Source organism: Phaethon lepturus, unplaced genomic scaffold (assembly GCF_000687285.1).
Source record: "Phaethon lepturus isolate BGI_N335 unplaced genomic scaffold, ASM68728v1 scaffold3165, whole genome shotgun sequence".
Classification (NCBI taxonomy): Eukaryota; Metazoa; Chordata; class Aves; order Phaethontiformes; family Phaethontidae; genus Phaethon; species Phaethon lepturus.
The window spans coordinates 24,378-48,994 of NW_010538187.1; the positions used below are offsets into that span (position 1 = coordinate 24,378).

The 24,617-nt window shown below is 43.9% G+C and overlaps 1 protein-coding gene across 1 annotated transcript in view; it reads left to right on the forward strand.

The window, feature by feature from the left end:
• Positions 1-24,617, forward strand: part of ADCY9 (adenylate cyclase 9) — a gene marked incomplete at its 5' end in the record, with an annotated part of 85,884 nt that overhangs the window by 24,372 nt on the left and 36,895 nt on the right. Inside the window, 1 exon segment of the mRNA XM_010286694.1 lies at positions 22,507-22,679. Coding sequence (XP_010284996.1) covers positions 22,507-22,679 — 173 coding nt within the window.

Below are 24,617 nucleotides of genomic sequence, written 5' to 3' on the forward strand. Positions count from 1 at the left end.
TGGAAAGCGCGGAAGAGCTGGGGTTGCCCCGCAGCCTGCTGTACCGCAGGGAGATCCCCGGGCGTGCTGCGCAGTCGGTAAGGTCTGGTTGTGGTACTGCGGGGCTCGCCGCAAGCTCTTCTACCTTCTCATTTTCTCTAATGGTGCCTTTTTTTTTTTTAAATAACTTCTACAGACTGCTCATTTGCTACGTTTTAAACATATTTATGTACTTCAGTCTGTGGGGCTGTTTGGAAACGAGCTATCCACACTCATTTAGACAGTGATTGTAAACTGTACATTTATATCCCATTTTACGTTTTACTGCCATGTTTAAATCCTATCAGCATTTGATTAGAAATGTTCTTCAGGGAAACTAGACATGGTGCAGCCAGGTCTCTGAAGGTGCCTGCTTCATGCTTATTTCCTTTCTTTCTATTGCTAAAAAATTTAGATTTTTTTTTTTTCTCACCATAGTACTGACCATCATCCAGCTGTTTGAATGCTAGAGGGATACATGTAGTAAGAATGTAAGAGTGGCCAGTAGATCCTTCCCTAACCTCAGAGCTCAGAAAGGGCCAGCACGCTTTATAAGGTAGGAATCGCTGGTTTGGCTTTCGTGAGTAACATGTATTAGCCTTCAGTAGCGTTAGCTCCAGTACATTTGTGTAAGTCATAAAGCTTTAATACCAACAGGTTTTACAGGTTGTATGTAGTTAATTCTTATCCCACAACGATATCTAGAGCAAATGCTTCATTTCTTGTATTGCCCAAGAAATGCTAAGTGCTAATTTATGATGCAGTTGCATTCGGGTTGAATCTTAATTTTATGTGTGTGTCACTTAACAACAGATGCTTTGGGGAGTAAAGACTCCTATAATTAGATTTGGCATATGTTTTCATGATAGGTAAAATAGTTTGCGTGCTTCTAGAATAAATATTTTCTGCAGCCTGTGTTTATAATCACGGTAAACAATTGAACATGTTAGCTCTAAGCCCTGCATGTTTAGTGTAAGCTGTGGCTTTTGGAACATGTAGCCTTGTGATTCAAAAATATTGAGTCCTTTCTAATGGCATTTTTTTGTTGTTGTTTCAATACTCCAAAAAAGGGAAAGATCAAAGTGCAGTCTGTTCTTTCCTGCCCTTCTAGATATACAAAACAGCTGCAAAGCACAATCAACTATTGTAGTGATATGTGCCCGAGGTCTATAAATAGATTTAAAGCTTCAAGCTTGAACTGTGCTGCTAGAGAGGCCAGGGGATTTTTGCTTGGGGTTACTAAACATTCCCTCGCTTGTTAGTGGTTTAGAACCATAATTTCCTAGGCTGCTATATTCCAATTAAATTTGAATTTAAAATGATTTTGCCATGAAGGCTTTACATGACTTCACTGTTCGCAGTTTTCTCGTTCCCTGTTTTTTTTTTAACCTTCTGGAGGAAACCAGTTTAAACACAAGAACTAAACTGATTACCAGAAGAATATTGCTGTGATGCATGGCCTTAGTGGGAAGTTTATGGAGATCCGTATGAAGAGTGAGAATCGGAATCATGTCTCATTAAATTGTGGTCTGGACTCTCCTTCAACCTGGAAATATGTAGTGTGGTGCTTGATAAGAGCTTCATGTTCTTTTGATCTGGAAAGTAGGCGGCTGCTGCAAGTATGCTCTGCCTCACTGTGCAAAAGAGTAATAAAATCTGTACTGCAGATTCAGAGCGGTTAGAGCTGTTCCCAGATTTCTTTTTCATTCAATATGCCGCATATTTTTTATTCATCATGTTAACTCGTATTGGAAGAGCTGTTGAGAGTGAGAGAGCTCTCTTTTCCTGGGAAAAAAAAAATACTGATTCCCATTGCATTTCAACAACACCGGCACCTAACAATGTCAGTAGTGCTGTCCTGCTTTAAATTTAAATGAGAGGGAGTGATAAAAATAACTACTTTGGCATTTAAAGTTGTTATTTCTCAGCTGTAACCTTCATGCTTTTGAGTCAGGTGAACCAGTTCATCTCTTTGAGTCTTTCTTCCTTCAATGCCAGGACTTGAGATTCGGTTTATCGCTGCATATCAGGAGGGAGTTAGAAGGTCTTGCCCCATATAGGCATCTCACTGGAGATGTTTCATGAAGCTTTCAGTGCATAAGCATGATTTCAATATATGTGGTCAGCATTTTCCAAGGCCAGGTGAAGGTTATGGTGGAAATTCCTCAGAGAACAGGGTGGGAGTTTCTTATACATGATGTTAAACGGTGTTATTTCTGAAGAAATAGCGATAAAAATGTTTGTAGGAAATATGTTGAAATCTCAACTGAAAAAGACATAGATGTTCTTTTTTTTAATAACATACAGGCTTATAATGTTTATTGCAGCACCCAGGGTTTCCTATAAGATGCAGGTATGGTTACGGGGCTGCTGTTCCGAACGGTGGTGATGGTTACTGAGCAGTGCTTGCCCGTGGTTTTTGTCAATTGGACAAAATTCATGATGAATTCAGATTTACCTGATTTGAAAAAAATTAATCTATTATGACCTTTCTTTTTGAAGATTAGGGCACAAAGAGGAATTTTAAATATGATGAAAACTTGGAAAACTTCCTCCTCACTATGTATTCTTCGACTGCATCAATGAAAATCTAAACCAAACAGGCAGATAGCAGATCTTTGAGACAAGCAAAACTTTTCCTATAGTTTTCTATGTGGCAGCTGCTTGGCTTCAGAGGATAACATAGGTTGTTCAGGGACCTCTGGAGGTGTTTGTCCAAACTCGTGCTCAGAAGAGGTTTAGTTAGAGCTGGTTGTTATGAATCTCCCCAGCTGTAGTTTGTCCTCATCGTATCTTGTCCTACCGCTGTGCGTCTCCGAGAGGAGCCTGGCTCTCTCTTCTCCCAAGCCTCCCATGAGGTAGTTGCCATCTTCTCCTCTCAAAGCTGCCGAAACCCAACTCTGTCCTTGCACGTGGTGTGCTTCAGCCCCCTAATCATCGTGGTGGCCCACCCGGGCGTCGCTCCACTGTGTCAGGTGTCTGTCTGGTCTGGGGAACCCAACACTAGCCATGGTGCTCTGGGTGCCATCTCGGGTGCTGAACAGAGAGGAAGGACAGCTTCTCTCAGCTCACCGGTATGCTCTTGCTGCTGAGGTCTCGCTAAATATCAGCCTGATTTACCGGTATATTGACTGTTCCCAGCATGTCATTGTGTCCCGTCCCCCCCAATTCGGTATTGGCCACGAACTCAGTGGTAACGTAGAGTTGTTTTCTTACTCTAAGTGCAATCTGCAAATTGAGGAGCTCCTGCTCTTTGTGGAGAGGAGGCAGACCAAACCTGTGTACCAGCACTAGATGACATGTACCTCCATCTGAGAGCACTCCAGTATTTTACTTCTTCAGCTTCATGTAAACACGCCATTTCTAAGGCACGGCAGCGTGGGGAGGGGGCAACACGAAACCTCGCTTTCACGATCAGGGAGGTATGAGCAGGGCTGACTCCTTTCTCCATAACCGCTGCCACTCATCTGTGTGGAGGCAAGCATAGCAGAGAAGGCAGAGAGAGGAAAAATCAGCCTCCTGCCCGCTTCCCGCAAGTTGCATGGTGGATTTTAGCTGTCTTGTAAGGACTTGGACTCTTCCTTAGTATATGTTTTGGTGCATCCTGGTTCCTCTCCTAGGAGGGGTTCTAGAATGCAACTGGAGAACTTCATCGCAAAACCTCCCGCACTTGGTGGCTCTCCTCTGCAAGTGGAAGGGTGGGTTGAGCCTACTCAGTGAAGTAGGGAACATCCGCGCCTGTTTGATGAAGCCAGTCTGACGTGTTTAATTTCTGACCGTCGAGAAGCTTTCTTTGTAGTACTCCTGGCAGCAGAGGAGTTTGCAGGAGGGATCTGGAGAAGAAAACATGTGCAACTTGATAAGCGCTCCTCAGAGGCCCTTCTTGCCGCTCTTGGTTGTGAAGCATGGCCTGATGTCTGTCTGCCCGGTCGGTGGTTCGGCTCTGCCTCCTGGGGAACAAGCTGGCCAGAAGTTGGGCCCACCAACCCACGGGGCTGCCAGGCTTAGAGCCTGGTTCTGAATTCTCTCTCCTGGGACCTGCCTTGTGTTGTCTCTTGAGTGCGGCATAAGACTTGGAAGTATCTACTCTGAGCTCAAGTTTAACACAAATCCATGGTTTTATTCCCCCTTTTTTCAGGGAAAAATATTCCAAAACGTAATTACAGGGTTGCCTCCTCCTCTTCTCCTTAGAATGAGAGAAACACAGGGGACAAAACGGTGCAGATCCAGAGCTGCGCAGATCCACCCGCTTGCGAACAGAAGTAGAGGGAGGGGAAGGAGCATCTTTTGTTTTCATTTTCAGAAGGGAGGGACAGCGGGCCGCAAGCGCAGCGTGAATCTGCATGCCGCAGCTGCGTAGGTCCGTGGGGCGCCTGAGGAGATGCTGGCCGTCAAGAGGGGCCGGGTGGCAGCGGTGCCGCAGGCGCTCGCGGGAGCGTCCGGAGTTGCGCCGGGGGCACGGTCCCGGGGCACTGCTCGCGTTACGCCTTCTGTCACAGATAATAAAGATGATGAAGAGCCTTTGGGGAGGTCAGTGGAGTCTTCGCTTTGGACTAGACGAAGACGTTGGCCTCTGAGTTTCTTTTCCCGGGAGAGAGCGTATAAACTGAAGCATTTTAGAAGGGTGGGTTTCTCAGGGCAGGTTCTGTATTGCCTGCTCCTCTCTTTTGGGATCACCGTCTCTGCCCAGCATTTTTAGTGCGTCGGGCAAAAATGGGCTGAGCCTTATTTCAGTACCCAGTGTTTTTATTTATTTGCTTTAGAGAGCCGTAGCTATCCTGTGTCTTCCTGAAATACTGTTTGTTTTTTTTTTCCCCCGTGAGATCTTACTCAGTTTCTGATGTCGTTATGGGCCCCTCAGCTGAACTCCTGCAATCACCTTGTTATCTTGAACAAAGAGTAGCTGTTGTGATAGTCCTCACAACAGTTCCCTGTTTGAGTTGGCAAATCTTTCCCTGAACCTGCTGTACCCTCCAGTAGATGAAGTGGCAATCTAAAAGCAACACAGGCTTCACACCAAAAGATCGGATTCAGGCTTCACTGAGCACAGCTATATTCTGGGTTTGTGGTTTTTCTTGTTGTGTGGTTTTTTTTTTTTTTACCTCCAGGCTTCTCTGCTGGTTTGCCTGGGAGAGAAAGTGCAGCTGCCCTGGATGCGTGCACCGTGCCGCACCGGCTGAAAAGACAAATGCTTTGCTTGTGCTTTGGTGCTAATGGGAGAGCAGACGTAAAATAATCAGTTTTCCTCTGAAGTAAACAGCTTTTATGCTTCTGACATAAAAGATGAAAAGCATGCCTCCTTTTAAAACCAGAGCTTGCTCCTTAAGATTGTGGCAGCTTCATAAATAAAAAAAAAAAAAAATTGTGTATGGTTCATATGAGAAATTCTTTTTAAGAAACACTATATGATTTCCATATCCTATATATTATTTTTATTCTACAAACAGGACACCCAGCTGTTGTGTAATACCTTTGGTAGATGGCTATGACTCAGTGGAGCCCTCCAGTAACTATTAGAAAAGTATTTCCTTTCTCAGTTGTAAGTTTATATGCTCCTGTTCCAGTTTCCCAAGTGAACTCTTGCATGAAATTCCAGTGGCCTGGATCAATGAAAAATGAAAATGTCCTTCTGGGGACTAGGCAGCTAATTGGAAAAAAAGGACACCGAATTACGGGTTTAGCGCAAAAAGTTTGTTTTAGGTTGGATTTTGTGCTCTGCAGGAGGATAATGCTGTTCATTTTGAAGTTGCATTTTCCTAAGAGATACGAACAGAGGTTTCCAGCCTGGGGAAGTGCCTCAAGTGGAACAAAAACTGCTGGCTGTGCGCGTAACCTGCTGGGCCTTTTCGGGTTCAGCATGCGCTGGGAGATCAGGGAGGCCTTCTTCTAAAATTAGTAGCTGCGCGATGCAATTAATTCGGGCTTGCCCATTTTGGTACAACTTTTGATTTTTCTTTTTTCCCTGCAGAAGTGGTGATCGTTCTATAAGCTCCAGTGGAAGACTGCTATATTAGTCATGCATTATTTGCATGCTTGTATATATTGTAATATACTTAAGTCTGATTTTTCCTGGTGTTTCTGAGATATCCTATGATGATGCTTTCTAAGGGAGAAAATATCTCACTTCTACATGATACCCACAGCACCGACACGTCTTCCTTCATATTAAAACTTACTCTCACAACATATTTGTTTAATTTGTAGTGTTCTTAGTAAGTAAACTTTTATTAAACAAGTTTGTTAACAAAGCTTTTTAGATTTAATCATTTGGGAAGATACTCTTTATTTCAACGTAAAATTCTTCCATAATGTTTGCATTGCTGGTTAAGAAAGGAGAGTATGCAAAAGCAAAGGAAGGAGGAGTGAAGTGTGGTCAGAAGTCCACCCAGGAGGAGGGCAAAATGCCGATAAAGAGTAGAGATTTCACTGCGCACAAAAATGTGAAAACTGAGACGTAGACCTGTGTGATTGAGGTTTTGATGTTAGTGTCGGGGAATATAGGTACCGAGTAACCTGTGAACTTACCTGTAAGTCATGCACTCTGTTTAAAACCGTTCAATGAAATCAGTGTCTTTAATTTCATTATGTTGGACGTTTAATTTCCATTTCCTTCGAGGAAGGCATTGTAAATTGAAGGGCGCTTTTAACACTGTCAGTCTTTCTGTTTTGAAACTTCCTATGCATCTCTGAGTTCTGGAGCAGCCTTGCTATACTCTAGAGATGCTGTTGCTTCTAAACCAGCAAGGGATGATACTGGTTATCTCAGGGTGATACTGAAAAGTGTCAGCAGTTGGTTATAAAATGCTCCTTTTGCATAAAATAGTATATACAAGCGTGAGGGTAAGAAAAAGCGTGTTCTCTTTCTCATTCAAACAAGCTCATAGCATTTCTTAGATATTTTTGAAAAAAAGAATTGCTTGTTATCAGTTTAAAAAAAGAAAACACTTTTTAAGATGAGTAAGTTAAAACCACTGTGATTCATCATGTTTCTCAGAAATCTTTATCCCTAACCTCAGGGAAAGAAAAAAAATAATCCCGCAAAATGCTTCATTCTTCATTGAGGAATTTTGTTGTTGAACGCTTGAATCTTGAAATAAATCATGAAAGACTTCATTAGGGAAGTGATTTGGTAGAAGTGCAAAGAAATTGGGCCAGAGAGGTGCCCCTTCCAATTTTAACAGAGTTTTGACAGCAAATGGCGACGGCAGCACAGAAGCAAGTACGGGGGTCGGGGAAATACTCAGCCTTTGCTGGATTTCTTTCAGTTTTGCTAAGTATCGCCGAGAGCCCTTTTTGTGGAGTTTGGTAGGGGAAGGGGTGTTTCTTTTGTTTCTGTGCTTTCACTCGATTTTTAGTTTTTTCGCTGTTTTTTTTTTTTAAGCTTTCTATCTACAGGTATGGCTGCAATTAAATACGTAGTTTTCACAAGCACCTTCTTCTGCAGTACTGTAATGTGATCATTACTTTTCCCAGTGTCCTTCAAAGTGATTAAGAGACTTCTAATAACTCCACGTCTAAATGAGGAGGGATTTCAGTTACGCAGGTACAGCACAACACCAGCCCAAAGCCCCAAAACTCAAGCTGGCGGGGGGGCTGACCCCCGAATTTCCTGGGCCTGTTTTTCTAGGTACCTTGCAGGACTACTTTCTTACTGTGTGCAGAGGGGCTGGAAAAAGAGAAGAGACTTTCACGCTATGCGTGCTGATCTCACGGTTTAATACTCTGCTTGAAGTTGCCTGGGCGTTGCAAGGTGGAGGGTGATGCAGGAATTTGCGTGGACTGAAGTTAGTTTTCATAATGGCAACTTTCTGTCAAGAAACGTGTTAATGTGGTATCGCGTTAACCGTAAAGAAAGCTTCCACAGGAAGAGCTCTTTCTCCATTTCTTTGCATTTCTTTTGCAAAAGTATTTGGCGTATCCGGAAACTACCGTCTCATACATCAGTTTATCAACAGATTACACAGAGTAGTTAGCTATCTACCATGCAAGCGTAACAGAAACATTATTTATACTGTATTTTGTGTAGCCATGAGATGCCGCTTCCTAAGAGCTGGAAGACTGGCTGAATCAGTTTACCAGTAGATCAACTAGAGGAGATAGTGGGCCACTGTCTTGTGGTTTTGGTTTTTTGAGAAGAGATGAGTTTCCGTAGTGAACTATCTATTTATACCAGTTCAGAGCCCACTGATTTTTCACCCCGGTTGTTTTTGCATTCCAGACACATTCCTGTACTCCCCAGTAATAACTTTTAGCCTGAGGGAAGTTTGAAATGTAATAAGCTAGTTATTAGCCTGAAGTCTGAGAATGTTTTTGCAAAGGATGAAGAAATCAAATACGGGACATGAGCTGACAGAGGAGCTGGTTGTTGGGGGCTTGCTTTGGTATGAAGCAGGCTGCCAGGTTTGGTCCAAATGCGGAGAGTAATAATAGATGATTTATGGAATATTCAAACCTTGGAACAACAGAAATGCTGACTTTACCCACATCCATTTTGTGTCATTTGGAAGACTTCTACTTGCTTGTCAGCCGGTGGTGTTAGTATTTCCTTCGGTCTTAAAACTAGGTTTGAGTATCAACACTGGGCAAAGACTTTGTTGCTCCTAGCATGAGGATGAACTAATTTCAAACACAGTTACAAGCCAAAGGAACACGTCAATTATTTAACTATATGTTGTTTAATGTCATTCATGCTAGGTAGATTTAGTGACATGATGTAATGATGATCAAGCAAATCCGCTGAGTAACAAATGACAAATTTCAACGTTCGTTTCATCAGGCAGTTTACCATTTGGGTATGTGAAATAATTAATTCCATATTTTCTGTATTTTATGGGCATGTTTCATCTAAGTTACGATTAATCTATAGTGTTGTATTACTCGGTGAAGTACAAGTTGCTAAACTGGAGAGTGCTACAGCGTTTGAAGTGAATGCACAGGACCAGAGGTAGCATGGTTTAAGTCTTGTCACGAGATACCCGATTGCTCTAATCTCTCCTGACCCAGGTGTTTGGCTTCTATGTGCTGGGAGCTTTGGGTGATGGGATGAAGACCCTCAACAGCTACTCATGTGGCAGGAAGTTTGTTCTCTGTCCTTGTAGTGTGTGGGGGGGTCATCACCCTTCTTGCCTGCCATGCCGTCTTCTAGTAATAAGAGATGCAGTCTACTCCATTGGACAGTGATACCACGGGAGAGGGCAGTAGAAGGTGTTCTGGTGATTTTCAACCTGTTCTGGTTTGCAGACTCCTATGAGACTGGGTGCTCTGACACGCTTAGCGATTCAAAGCCAGCTCTCAGCAGGCTCGTTTTCATTGGTTTTTGTTCACAGACCCCTAACAAATACTCCATAAATTCAGAGAGTCTAGGGATCACAGGCTGAAAACAACAGAAAGTCGAATCAGCTGTTGGATGAGACTCTTCCAGTGGAGAGGTTGGCTGTGTCTTTCTCATCGGTGTAACTAGCCAAGAGCACGGCACCCTTCATGTGAGGTGGCGAGTGCCGTCTTGCAACCAGCCCTTGCAGGAGCCGTCGTGTCCTCGAGGGTCTGCTCCACCAACATGTGGTCAGTCTCCATGGTGGGTTTAGTGCCATGTCCTGGGTAAAAGGGATCCGTGTTGTAGATCCGACCCGGAGCCCGCAATGGTGGCTGCCATGTGAAGAGGAAGGGGATGGTTAATGTGTCGCGGCAGGACTAGAGACCGTCTGAGCTAGACAGGGAGGAAGTGGAAGGAATTTCAGAAACGTTTTGACTGTGTGAATAAACATCGTTCTGGAAGTATTTCCTTCTTAACTTTGTTTCGTGACTTTCAAATTCTTTTTATTTTGGGGAGGGATTGTTTGTTTATATATTTTACTTAAGGAGGGGAAATAAGCTGTCTGAAAAGATGATACTCTGCTTGGGAAGACACAACACTCAGTAGCTGTTCTCAGCAGCGGCTCTCGAATTAATCTTTCTTTTGTTGCTCGAAACACTGCAAATACTCCATGGTTGAAGTTTGCCAATTAAATTAAAAATACAGCCGTATAGTGATGCATACTTACGGGGTGACTGCACTTAGGATTTGCTTCTTCACCGCCTTAACCGGTGTCTGTCCTGCTGCTATAGGTTGTTACTCTGAAGTACCTCCTGCAGCAGCTTTGTTTTTTCATTATTTCTATTTTTCAGTCCTGAATTAGTAACCGTTTAAAGCTGCCAACCACATGTAAACAAGTGGTGCGTAAGTTAGGAGTAACAGCTTACCTGGAGCTACAGCTGCCTGTTTGTATTGCACCGGGCACAGTGCTGGGGGAGTTGTGAAACGACTGAATTCAGCTGTGCAGCATCGTTTCTATTTATCTGGTTCCTTGTAGCCCATTTGAACAGATACCCTGAGGCTCACACGACTCCCACGGCCGGCGGTCCCGGTAGTGGGATTGCTGGATTGCCATGTTGTTGAAATGGGCTGGCTCTGCTCCGATCCGTCTACCATGCGATGGGCAACATTTTTGCAGGCTCTGCAGAACCCTACGTAGCTCTTCGGTTCTGATCGGAGAGCATCCGGGTCGGATGGTTTTAATTGCGGGGGGAATTGGTTATAGCTGATTTTGACAGTAATAAAATGCATTTACCAAACACTTGATACAAACATTAATTCTTCAAACTGTGCTGGTGACACAATAACAATCTTTTTCTTTATTGGAAAACTGACACAGAGATGACATAAAAAAAATTAATATCCTCTTATTTTTAATGCAGGAGTTATCTGCGATATGCAAATTTATTTCTTTTGATTTGAACCCTTAAGGACAAATCTTTTATTTTTTCCGAGTATGACTTAGGCAAATCAAGTTAATGAAGTGCTATTCAAGGTAACATCAAGTGAATGTACATCAGTAACATTTCACAAAACGTTCTCATTGTCCGGAGAATATTTCTGTCTCATTCTTTTCCACTGAGTGTTTCGAGTTACTTGCAGAGCGCAGGGGTCATCTTTATAAAGACGCCTCAGTGCGTATAAACACGTGTGGAGAAAAGCTGGCTGAAGTTTGTATGGAGTTAAATCGCAGAACCGGTGGTGTGCATTTCCTAAAGCCCTGCCGTACCTTCTCAGATGGTTGCTTTTATTTAGTTACTGCTTTGTGTGCAAAGAGGTGGCAAGGAATGCATATGGATAGCCAATACTGAAGAAAGGATAAAAATGGGAAGGGTCGTTCTTACCAGCGTGTGATGGCTATTTGGAAACATATGAGTTAGTTTTCTTATATACGGTCACAAAGATGCCGAGATGATATATTTTCATTCTGACGTAAGTGAAAAAATGGGTGCTTGCTGTGTGTTTTCAATATTACTTGATCAGTTGCTTGGGGGGAAAAAAAAAAAATGGAAAACTGCAGATGCCACTATGGCATCTGCTTTTTACTTTACTTTTCAAATGTCAGGCTGTGAATTTTTAACAGGGACCAACCCAAAAAAGTTCCACGTGCAGAGCCCACCAGCTCGTAGTAGGTTTACACGCACTTCGTAATCGATTTAGGTTTACTTGCCTGCAAGCCCGTCGAGAGCAGCGCAGTTGCACGGCTCTGCGCGAGGGCACGATGAGCCTGTAGGCTTGCCCTGGCTTCGATAAAACGCTGATTTAGCGTGTCAGATCCAGGCTACCTGCATTATGCAAGAGGGAAAGAATTTGCCGGATTGTAGCCCTGTCAACACAAAGAGATTGCACCAGTGTAAGAAAATAGACTCAGAAAGTCTTACTTAAATTGGTGCATGCTCTTGTCTGGATTCTATTAAAAAACTGTTAGTACCGAGAGCCACAATAGCTCACTCTGTTACCAAGGGCCGGAGCAGGCTCCAGTTGCATCAGACCATTGTTTTTTACTGGAATCCTTTCGTGCATCCTGCATGCTTGCTATTCATCGTTTCTAAACTCTCAATCAAATGTCAGTCAAAGATAGGTGGCATCTTCCAGTCCCGAGTGAAATTTTCCTGGGTGGGATTTCTAACAAACTTCTAACAGCTTTCAATCTGGCCGTGCCTTTTTAGTTTGAAATAAATAAATTCCCGCTCCCGAGAGCCTAGAGTTGACAAAACTTTCACTTGGAGCCTCTCTTCTCTTCCACTTACTAAATTCCGCCGGTGTCTTGCAGAGGCTGGTACGGCCCTCCGTAGTTCCTGCGGTATGCCAGCCAGTATGGGGGCAGAAGAAAATTTAATACATAAGACGTTTTTCTGGGATGCTTGTGGCTTTGTATAATTGTCCCATCTACAGGAGTGGAATTTTTCTTGAAAAATCCTCATCTGTCCATAGATCTCTGAACAATCTATTTAAAAACAGTGTTATAGAGCAAAGTCCTAGCCGCCGTGCAGTTTTCTCATCGCTTGTTTCCCTTCCAGTAAAATGTAGTTTTAAGTTGCAAGCAGTTTTTTGTTTATTCAATAATAAAATAAAAGGAAGTTTTGGAAATATATGCTCTGTATCCCCAAAGGATCGTTGCACTCTGAGCGATCTGGAATGTCAGAAATTCCCACGTGTGCAAATTCGCCAGGGAAACGTTGACAGATGCGTGGCCGAAAGCTTGGAGAGACTCTCGGGATGAAGAGACTCTACGGGATGCTGCTCCCAAAGGCTTCCTCCATCATCTTGCTGACTTCCGTGCCGTTATCGTGGCCTGGCCACCGGCACTAATTTAATGTGAGCACAGGGGTGCGCGTAATGCGAGTGTGTTACGGAGGAACCCCTGGGTCTCGATACGCGACCTGGAGTTGTTAAAATGGAAGGCTAGGCAGAAGTTAAGGTGGGTTATTACTTTAGCCATCTGTTTTTGAATTTTGAGGTACTTTCTTGTCAGCTGGGGCGGGGACGCACACCGAACCTGCATTTGCACCCTGAACAAGAAACTGGAGGAAAACGTCTCTCTCCGGTGTCTTCAAAAGACTTCACAGTGTTGTGACCTTATTGTCCTTAAAGAGAAGAGTCCCTAGCATACCGAAACAGGCGTGTTACATATGGAAAATGTATTTACACCTGCTTCACATCACTGCAGCCGTGCAAAGCAGGCTGTATGTCTCCATACCACAGCTTACAACTTACACTGGATGTACTGGTGAGCGGGGCAGTGCTAGAGACTGGCTTTACCGGGCTGAGATTGCTCAGTTTTCATCCCTGCTGCAAAGCATCCCTTTCGCTCCTCTGCGGTTTCTTCAGCGCCGGCGCCTCATTCGCAATCCAGCCAGCGAAGCAAATGCTGAATTTCTAAACCCGCCTGTATTCGTAGTTAGGTTCAATTCTAAATGCATTATTCTTTAGGTATATTTTCAGAAAAGATACTCTGTGATAGGAATATTACAGTTTTTGAAGAAGTTTGAACCCCCTGACAAAGCCGTGCCCCTGTGTGCTTGGTTGACGCTTGTTTTGGCAGCTTTATTGTTCAAAAATTTCATATTCTCTCATCAGGCTTATTCCTTCCCAGCCGTTAAAATTAACACAGAGGGCAAAGGGATAGTCAATAAATGTGAAAAATAGTGCCAATAAGATAATAACAGATGCTTTTCCATGCATGTATTGCATCATGGCATTTGTTTCCACCAAGGTATTGCAGAGACCAAGGCTGCAGGAGGGTTTACAGAAGGATGGAGCAGTGTGAGTATCTTTACCCAAATATCCTAGAGCTGGAATTAGGCCCTATTTTTGCTTTAAATGTAGGAGCATTGTATATCTCCTGGGTTTTACAAGGAATCCTCAGGGTAGAGATAATCTTTTGTCTGCAGCACGTTACTAAATTTGCTGGACGTCAAGCTTCCCTTGTGGAGCATGCCGTTTCCCCCGGCAAGACTGAAAAATCCCGGGCGTACCTTTTGACTCAAACCTACTTTTCTTTCCTGTTGAGGTGTCAAGCTGTATTGAGTAAAAAAGGAGTTCAAAACCAAGAGTCATTCCAGGGAACGGGCTCGTCTGTTTGCTTTCAGGCCACGGTCGGTGGCACGCGGGCACCGGCAAAGCTGGTGGAGCAGAAAGTAAATAAGGGCAGTTGTAAACCCCAGGGTACGGATCGGTCTCGCTCATCAGCCTGTCTTTCGTTTTGCCAGTAGAGCTTAAAAATACATGTGTAAATATATTCCTGAGCCACCAGTGGTAGCTAGACTTCTGTGTTTGAGCTGCATGTCCGTGCTGGATTTGTCTAGGCCTTTTTTCTCTCCCGTGTTTTTTGTTTTGTTTGGGTTTTTCTTTTTTATATCCCACAGAGGTAAGAAGATAAAAGAGGCTGAAGGAGGATAGACCAGCAGCCTGCAACTCTATTTCTGCAGCTTAGCTATAAATGTAGATTGTGGGTTTGGGTACAGGGTTCCCCACTTGGAACTGGCAGATGTTGAATACCAAAATTACACATATGTTGTTGATCAGCATTTTCCAAGCCCACTGTTGTCTGTTAGCTGATCAAAAGTAAGCGTTTTGCTAAACAAAAGAGGCATAAGAAAAACAGCAGTTTTCCATAATACAGAAGATGCCTCTGGTTTCTCTGGCTCTTTGCAATTCAGCTTTGGAGATTATGAAGATAGGTTTGGGGTTTTGAGGTTTTGGGGGTGGGGGGGGAGTTTCTTTTGTGCTTTCAGTCTATAAAGTTCTGTTTCTTATTATCATTGTTTCTGCTTTCCAGAGACCTAAGATAACAAGTTGGCTCATAAATTCCCTTTCTAATTTTAGCCACAGGAAATGTTGCTCCATACATTCAAAGTGCTTTTCCAGGTAGGCTGGTTTGTTAGAATCCAGGCGTTTTGGGTTACATGCTTTTGTTTGCACTGCGCTGGAAATGGTTTCTACGGGTTAGAGGGTGGGACTTGCTTCATCGGAAATGCAGCTTCGCAGGTCGGAGAAAATGGCTTTTCTTTCTTCTAAAGTCGTCTTGCGCAGTCCTGCAGCGTGAGTGACAGAAGGTGCCTATTGATATAGAAGACAGTGATGTGCTGTTTGTTTCCAGCTGTATTCCTGAAATATCTGGAGGTAAAAAGCTGAAATTCAGGACTACAGCAGGACAGCTCTTAAGAGTATTTCTAGGGCTTTAAAAAACATAAACCATGAAATATTTTTCAATGCCATTCTACATAGCCATTTACCAGACCGGTAGGATGTGTTGCGTCTGACTTTTTCCTGGCACTTCCACCACTATTTTTCAAGAAGGATGGATATCATAATGTAGGGGCTTTTAGATTGTATATAATAATACCGAAGCGTTCGGTAAGCCGCTGCGGTGTGTAATGCTGCACACCTGGAGGAAGGACGGCAAGAGAGGGGCCGTGCCTGAAAGAGAAGGAAATCTCGGGGATGCTGGGGAAGCTGTCTAACGGAATAAAGTAAATGTTCATTTTGCTGTGTGGTTGCGGAAATATGTTCTGCTCCTCTTTGGAAATCCTGTTTAGTTTATTAAGGAAGGTGGTGAAAGGTTATTTAGGAGGGTGGTGAAAAAGGTGAAGGTCTAGAAAAATTAAAAAGGAGGAAACTGTGAGCCTGTAGTCAGAAACAAGCAAAAGCCAAGTTAAGTACTCCTTCCTTTCTCCCCGATCGCTCCTGAGGGGCGAGGGAGAGCAGCGCTTTTCTAGATGCCGTGTCCAGTGTCGTTTAAACACAACTGCTGGTAGTTCCTTCAGGAAATCGGATAAGCTCCGTTATGCGCAGCAGCCAGGCCAGGTTAGGCAAGTGGTTCCACTCTTGGAGCATCCTGTAAACTTGCTGGAAAAGCCGCTCCTCTTGCAGTTAAGGATCAGGCTGAAAACTCCGCGCCCTGGGCTTGATGCCTTGGAGGGAACCTGTAAGGTTCTGCCATGGAAGCTCTGCCCTCTCCTCTGGTCCACATGGGCAAGCAGATGTTTGGTTGTCTGCCCGTGCCTCTTCGGGGAGGAACGTGCTGCGAGCGCTCGTCCTTACGCGGCCTCTTTGCGCCGCCTTCGGTGCTGCTCAGTCCCACGAGTTCTCGGCTGCTTCAGAGGTTCAAGCAGAATTTGATGATGATGATTATTATTAATTATTATTATTTCTTTGCCCCCCAGTTGCTGAAATGTTTGACTGCAGTTTTCTCTCTGGGCAATCGACTTACAACGTGGTCACCTGCTTGAAATTAAAAATGTACCTATAGGCCTTCACACGCCTAAATTTCTGAAAAACCAAAAGCCTAGAGTTGAGCTTCAATGTCAGAGCGACTTCAGCAGGTTGCAGTGTAGAATTATTACTAGCGCATGGCGTTTCCGCTCTAGCAACTAGGACAGATCAATTGACCGAAGGATGTTTTGCAGGGATGTCGCAACCCCTTTGATTTTCCAGTCCGTGTTCACCCGGTGCTGTTGTTAGGTAAGGATGTGCCTTTCAGCTTTCGCTTCTCTCTTCATTTCAACGTACACAAGTATTTTAATCCTTAAATTATTAGAAGCTTCAAGAAGAAAAACTTGCTGAAGTTGTTTCTTAAGTGTAACAATCTTTGGTCAAATTAAGATTGCAAAACAGAAAAAAGAAAATGTAAGTAATGACCCTTATTTACATTTACAGTTGCACACTTCTTGGCACTACGTTCCGCTTGGTTACTGGGTACCTCTTTGAAGGCGCCTCAGTTGATCTGTATTACGTTAGCTACAGAGTCTATCCAGGAAAAGGCTTTTAAATTTCCCATTCACCTGTTTTCGGATTTGCTCTCTGAAATACAAAGCGGAAGCTTCTATCCTTCGGTTTCTAACATTTGTGTATTTTGAGCAGCGTTTGGTCTTATAGCTGTGTACGGCGGGTGGTTGACGCTTCGAGTGGTCGCGCGGGTATTCCCAGCGAAGGGCAGCGCTGCCGTGCGGCGCCGTCGGGCGTCATGGCCCTGCTTAGCTCTGGCTGGTTCTGAGGTTCCTTGTGCTGTAAAGTACCAGTTCCCGGTTCAGTAGATGAGAGCGTTGTGCAGGGCGGGAGGAAGAGGTTCGCATGAACTCTGTTAGACCCACCCTGCACAGAAAGCAAGAAAACAGTCCCCATAAATACAGATCTGGCAACTCTTGAATTTTAAGAATCAAGGAGAGTATTTGCTGTTGAAAATCATCTTCAGGTTCAGCAACAACTTGGACCCGACAGATACTAAAGCTCCCGGAGTGATGGCACGCTCTGTGTTATTTCCTGCGTAAACTTTAGGCTAGATTAGTACCTGAAAAATTATTTAAGCTTCAACAAGGAAAAAAAACAACATGAAGGAGTTAGGAGAGAGGTGCCGAAAAGAGGCTGCAATTAGAAGTAGTAAGTACATTTCTGGTCACTTCTTTTACTGTTATTTGGCTGTCATATTACATTCCAGAAATTGCAGTTAATAATTTATTTTACAGAGCAAGACAGAGTCTAATGAAATTGTATAGCAGCGTATTTTATCATATGAGGAAACCTAACTGTAGGTCTCTGTTTCCTTTCCCTGGAGTAGCAGCGTCTGAGAATCAGTATTTTCGCTCCCAGATTTTTGGCAGAGCGCGAAGATGACGCCTTTAAAAGGCATGGAGAAAACTTTTTATTGTATTTCTAAAAAGAGAAAGCAAGAGCAGATTGATTGCAGAGCACCATAACCCGAAAGTGAGTTACCAACCATGCGTTTAGAAAGAAAGGAGCTAAAGCCAATCCTGAACTGCAAAGCTTTTTTTTTTTTGAGCTTGTTATACCACCAATAGTTACTTGTATCAGAGTTAAATAAAATGAGATATTAAGTTATTGAAAGATAATCACTAACATTTCATCACGGCAGACGTGAAGATTAAAACGACTTTCTAGCTGGAAGGTAATTCTTGCTCTCACATGGGAGTGGCAGTTGCTGGTTTTTACACGGCGAAACAGTTTTCGTGCCAATTCTGATTTTGTGAGGTAAGGTACTGCCGAAGTAGAGAGTTGTGAAAACAGAGCTCAATTAGTTTTGTAAATTTATACTTAATTATTTGAAAAGCGATACCATTAAATTGTGTAGACGCTAAGGGAAATGATGGAAAGATAAATAATGAAGGAGAATTGCTAATATAAAGCTATTTGCTAAAAGGGGCCTAATTAATATAATTTGGATTTTATTACATCAATACGAGGAATGTAACTAGTCTTGCAGAACAGAGGGCTGCGTACAGGGAAGTAGTTATTCTGAAAAGGAAGGTCACCCGTTAGATAAATACTGTTTCCCCGAGCCGCAGCTAAAAAGGTGAAGCGATTCACGGAGGGAGGAACGGGGATATATAAGAAGAGTAGGATTATATTGTTATTCAACGCATCAGTAAGACCATGACTGCAATATGACCATGACTGCCGTCGGTTTTCAGTGCCTGTTAGAATCAGTGCTGAAAAGGGTTTCAAAAGCGTTCGGAGTTCATTAGATAGAGGCGCGAGGAGTATGACACGTTCACTTTGCCCCAAAGAAAGTAATTTTCCTGTCCGCCCTCAGTAGAGGGCTGAAAAGTTTCAGTGCCGTAGAGGTGAAGCATCACAAATTGAAACTTGAATCTATTTTGCCAAGGAATTGCTTACCAACTCTTGTATCGACTCCCCCCTCTTTTGAGATCCCCTGGAGGAGAAGACATCCCATCTTTAAAAGCTGCCTGGAGGGATCCCCTCTGCTTACGTAAAAATCAGATTAGACTGGCATAACGGCAGCTTCTGCGCCGGCCCGAGCCCGCGTCGCTGAACTTTCCATTTCCTCTGCAACAACTGCTTTTTCTCACGCTACCAAAACCAGTTTGAAGACTGGAATGTTTACACACACAGCCTTATTTATACTTTTATTTATTTTTGTGCATACAGAAAATAATTTGCGTGTGAGTGCATGCATATGATTTTTTAAAAAAATTGTTATTAGTGTATTATTTAGCGTTTGAGATGGTTTTCTGTTTTTATAAGTTCAGAGAAATGCAGCTGATAAAAAGAAAAGCTAACTGAAGAAAGGAGCCGAGTACAGAAATTGCCTAACACTTCTAAAATTCAATGGTAGTAGGACTAATAAACCCACTGTAGTTCAATGGGGATCTCACTATTAACTGTTTTGTTAATATTAACTATTTTGTCACAAATAGACTTTGCAAACACTGTAAATACTCAAAGTGGTTGAATTGAAGAAATGCGTGTTTTGGCTCAGCGTGCGGGAGCTGTTACTCTTTATAACACTTACAGATTTTCAGAACTTGAAGACAAGCGAAGGAAATGGCTTGTGTCTCTCAAAGATAAACGACGTAGCTCATTTTTTCCCCAAGGCAGAAAATACTACGTATATTAAATTGGTATGTTGGGGGGTGGGTTGTTTTAGCCGATTCCCCGTCTTCACTTCCAAGAGCCGTCTCTGGAAAAAGCAGAAACGCGCTGCAGGTACACATTTGCTATCGGGCATTTTGAGGTTGTCTTATTTTTCATGATTTATTTTGAATAAATTTGGGGGATGACAGCATCCTTAAGGTTGAGAATGGCAGGAGGGGATGAAAGGATGAGCTTTGTCTGTATCATCGGCAGTATAAGCATCTCATGGCGCTTTCTTCATTGCCATGTCTTGAGTTACGTCGTTGCGCAGCAACACGCGCCAGAAATCGTCACCGTGTTTGCTGGTTTTTCACGTAAAATGGCAGCTCCTCCGTTGTTGGCTTGTTCGTTTAATATCGTTGTGTTGCCTAATTGATTTAAACGTGCCCGCGTGGTGATGTGAATGTTTTTCTCTGCATACACCGTTTGTATGGAAAATGACGGTGTTGGTTGTACTAATTCACGGGAGATGGAGGAGGAGGAATAACAGTGTTCTCGTACAATACGTTTTCGTTACATCGATACAGTCCTACTGAATTAATGACTCCTTTTTTTAATACTGAAATAGTTCGGACTGAACGTAGGAGTCTCTGTGCGAAGCGTCACAGAGTTGCAAGGAATACTAAAACAAATAGAATTTTCCTATCATAAGAAGGATTTAATAACAAAGTGTTAGGTAGGCAATCTCAGTAAAGTTCTATAAAGATGAAAGATTTTTACACCTCCTAATTTTCAAAAACTTTCCAAAAATAACCTTTTTTGTCCTTATTTGCTGTCCTGAGACCCTGAGCATTCAGTGCTAGGAGTAGCCCGGTGACTTCTTACTAAAGCTCTGTTGTGGTTCTGCAGGATATTGGCTTTTCTCTGTCATATTTAAAGGAATTACCCGTTTTGAGTAACGCTCCTTGTTCAGCAGACGTGGCGGGGCTGGGGAGCACGAGGAGATAATAAAGAGATTTTTTTTTTTTTAAATAGATTTGGTGCCAAGGACCAGCCATTTTAGCCAACTTTAAACCCAGCAGCTCTGTGGGACGGCGGGCGCGAGCGGCCGTCGGTGGAAACGGGGCGATAGCGTTTGTGGGCTGGTGGGTTTGCCACGGACGGGAAGGACGAGGGGTGGAGCGGAGCCGAGGAGCCGCGGCACGCCGAGGAGCCGTGGCACGCCGCGGTTTCAGGTTGGGGCGAGGGTGGATTTTGCTTTCCCAAACACATTTTCAATTACTGGCGTACTGTAGCCTTTTCCCTTTTTCCTCGGTGTGGAGCTCAAAGTGGAGATAATTTTACTGTACGCAACAGACTGACAAAATAATTACGCTGCGCAGCGCGGTAAGAGGTATTTTCAAAAATACGAAACCCAAAGAAAATATGTTTGTTTAGGGAAAAACCTAGAGGGATAGCAGAGTGGTAAAATAATCCTGTTGCTTTAAGGTAGCTTTTAAAAATAGGAGTAGTGAGCTTAATGCTCTAGCTTTTACACAGTAAACATATAATTGTAAGCTGATTGCGGTGAATTCCTTAAATGACAACCCCCATCAACAGAGGTTTTAGAGACAGCCCGACATCTGGAAGCCAGCAGCAGCTCAGGATTTTATTAAGCGGCACTGCCAAATAAAATCCAAGCGCTACTATAAGCGCCATAAAAATAAAGATTGGCTGTAGTGTAAGGTCTCGAATACGCAAGCGAGCGCTCCGGAGCCGGGGCGGGGGGGACCGTGAGAACACCGGAGCTTTCCCGGCGGCTTTCGAGCCTGAGGTGGGAACGGTCGCTACAGCTGGGGGTTTCTGCGATGGTTGTGGAGGTGTTCAGGAGCCCGAGTTACTCGTGGAATAAACAGAGAAGCCGCAAAATTGCTGTTTGGATGTCTAACCTATTTTTATCGGAAAGGTTGTAGACAAAGTACTGTCTCGTGTTACATCTTACAGACAAAAAAGGGTTTGTGGAACAGGGTTTTCTGTCTGTAAGGAAGGTGCGGAGAGAACGACCGTGTCCTAACGAACAGAAACCTGCCCTCTTCCAAGAGCCGCAACCTGACATAGTTATTTCCAGCTTTCGTCCTACGGCCGGAGGCGACTGAGTGCAGTCGATGGCTGCGACAGCCGTGTGTCTGCCCGCGACTGGGTGACAAATACCGGCAGAAGGCGGGGGGGTGACCCGAACGCAAACCCGGCAGCCATCCCAGCAGCGAGAGCGCGGCCGCCCAACCGCGCGGGACAGCGGTCTCCGGTAGCTCAAAACGACGAGCGCTTTCCAGCTCTGCGAGCTGACGACCTCCACGCTTTTCGGAGCGCGTCAGTGCCCTTCCATGCTGAGCGGGTGGTTTCCCGTGCAGTGGCCGTAAAATTAACTCGTTTGAATTCAGAAAGCAGTGCCATCGGTAGCTCCTTCGTCTTTGTGCCTAGGAATAACCCACAACATCGTAACGCAAAGTTTCAAGGAAGTAAAATAAGTGATACTCTCAACAAAACTCAGCACTCTTATTTTTTGAACAGGTTTTTGATACAGCTCAGCTTGATACAGCATGGTATTTACCAGCCTGGCCTTTAATATGGGATCTGCTTTCCAATTATGCTTCAATTCATACAACAGTTGCAGAGAGCGTGAGTGGGTGTACGTGCAAGAGAGATTGATTTTGTTTTTTCAAAATGTGAAGTCTGCGCTAACTATGAAAACCCATCAGAATTTCTAGCGCTTAAACGCCATTTCCTTTCTCAGTGTGCTACCAGCATTAAGCAATTTTGACGACATCCCTCTGACAAATGGCGAGTGGAAGTGGAAGAATACATGTTGATTTTTCAGGAGTAGAATATTAACACAGATACCACTGAAAAACAGGCTGCACATCCTTTCCAGAAGTAAAGAGTTAATGTGTGAGCTCAAATTACAACTTGGAAGCAAACACATAAGGTCTTCGCTCTATTTTTCAGAAGTACACGAGTGAAAATGGAATAAAGAAAGTACGCGTCCGTCCTGGCCGTTGCTGTGTGTTAGAGGAGTCTCTTCTGTCTGGGACAGCAGATGTTGGGCAATCCGAATTGCCACCACTTTACACAGAGAATCTTTATATTCCTGGTCGTTTTTCCCAGCCGCTGTCTTCTTTTGTGTGTGTGTGTGTGTGTCCGTGCTCTATTCCCAGTCATTGATAGTGTCTTTGATAGTTACATATTTCATATCTGCGAAGTCCAAACGAGCATTCTTTTTGCCTTGCTGCAGTTCTGACTGTTCATTTTCTTTTTTTCTGTAGGTTTGAAGACCTATCTGATCTCTGGTCAGAAGGTGAAGGAGCCGCACTGCAGCTGCTCGCAAGCATTGCTTCCCAGCTTGGAGTCCGGAGATGGAGCCAGGATACAGGGAGCATCGTCAGCCGAGAGCGCCGGTGACTTGACAAAGACTCTCAAGCATGCAGAAAAACCGAAGGTGGGTTCTTGTTTCAAACCCAAGCAGCCTAGGTCTCAAGCTGTGCAAAGCAGGGAGAGAAGATGTGTGGATGGGGAAATCTTACAGGTTTGTTTATGCACTGCTTTATATATTTGTGTATATATGTACATATACGTGTCTATATACACATATAGTGACAAAGCATAGCATGAGGAAGGAAAAAAAATTACAAAATGCCTCGCCTATCGACAAGGAATCCCCAAAGCAAGGTGAACACTTTTTAAAGGTGGTTTCAAATAATTGGTTGGTGATGGGGCTTTTTTGGTATTTCAGGACTGAGAGCTCAATGCTGCTTTTTCAATGGTCTTGATTTTATGGGGGAATAAAGAATATGCTTTAAGCAGCTACTGTAACTTCTATGATTTTCTGCTTGTGCTGCACCCTGCTTCTGCTGTTCCTCTGTTGTGCAGGTCATGTACCTGTGAACCTTCTCGTATGAGTATGTAACAGACACCCCCACAAAAAGATAACAGGATTGTTTGTGTGGTGGGAGGCTGTGAGATTGTGTTTTCTCCACTTGCTCTAGAAACCTATATCTAGAACTGAGGGCAATGATTTGAATGGATTCAGCTTAGAGAAACGATGACATTTTGTTATGTTCACACCTCTCGCAAGATCTCTTGACAAGGAAATCTGTGAAACAATGTGTATTGCTTCAAAGCTTTGCTGTTACTCTCCATCTTCCGGCTCAGAACAGATTTCCCAAACAACAGATGTCTATTCTCTGTTTTCATTCGTGCTAAGACTTCCTCGTCCCGGCTTGCCCCAGCTGGGCACGAATGTCAGAACCACGGGTGGTCATCTGCAGGTCGCTGTCCTGCAGGTCCTTCAGTGTGTTTAGTCCCGAGAGGGTCTCTTCAGCATAGATTTGAGATTTAGCTGACAGAGTTGATTGAGGGGGTGGCTTTCATGCTCCTTTTTTGCTGCATGTTTGATGTCTGGATTAGGAGAGCTCGAGTCAGGCACCTTTACTCTGCCTCTGTGCCAGGTTTTGGAGTGAAAACACTGGATTGCAAAGTGAGATCAGCCGGAAGGCTGACCCAAAGATATGGTCCAAAGTTAAGTGAGCTCCTCACAGAGCAAACCAGGACTGTTTAACTACAGAACGTAGCTGTAGCCATCTTTATCCCTCCCCAAAATAGCACTGTGTGTGGCTTGACTGTGTCCAAGTTGCTGGTAATACTTTTCTATTCCATGTCCTGTGTAAGAAAGAAGATATTTGGCATCCCTCAGGCACCGGCTTTCCAGCTCTCTCTTGTCTTTCAGTGAAGGTACTAGCAGATAAGGTAGGAAAATATGAAAATAAGGGGTAGGAAGGCCTTGATTTCAAGTAGTGAGGGAAGAAGAACGTACCAAGTGGAGCAGGGTTACTGAGCTGCCCGTCCGTGGAGCAGAGGGGAGAGAGGGGGGATTAAAGCAGTAAAACTAAGGGTGCGGTTCTGAGAGAAAGTGAGGATGCCTTGTTAATGTCAGACAGCAGATGAAGCTGTGACTGGAGGACGATGAAGCTACAGTGAACTACAGGACTGACTTGACTGCAGCTAGGATTTGATAAAATTTGTTGTGTATTAAGTTGTGGTACATGCTGTTAAAATGACTGAAGTCCAAAACGAAATCTGTTGTTAAGGCTCAGCTATGGTACGTGTTTTCTAAAAACATGGGGTGACTTACTCTGCAGAAGGGTAGATACAGACGCACCGGTCTTCCTAAACAGCCAGCATGCAATGTGGAGGCATGCTGCTGGCCCACGAGGTTGTGTTTACTGCCTAGTCCCCGATTTTCTGCTCCAGGACCGTCTTGGCTGGGTGTTAATTGCTTTTTAAATGCTGAACGATGGTCCACGCAGCGCTGAAGTGCAAACGTGGCTTATCTGAATAAGTGAAGGAGAAGCTAAAAGAAGCCGCTTCAGAAGAGCGT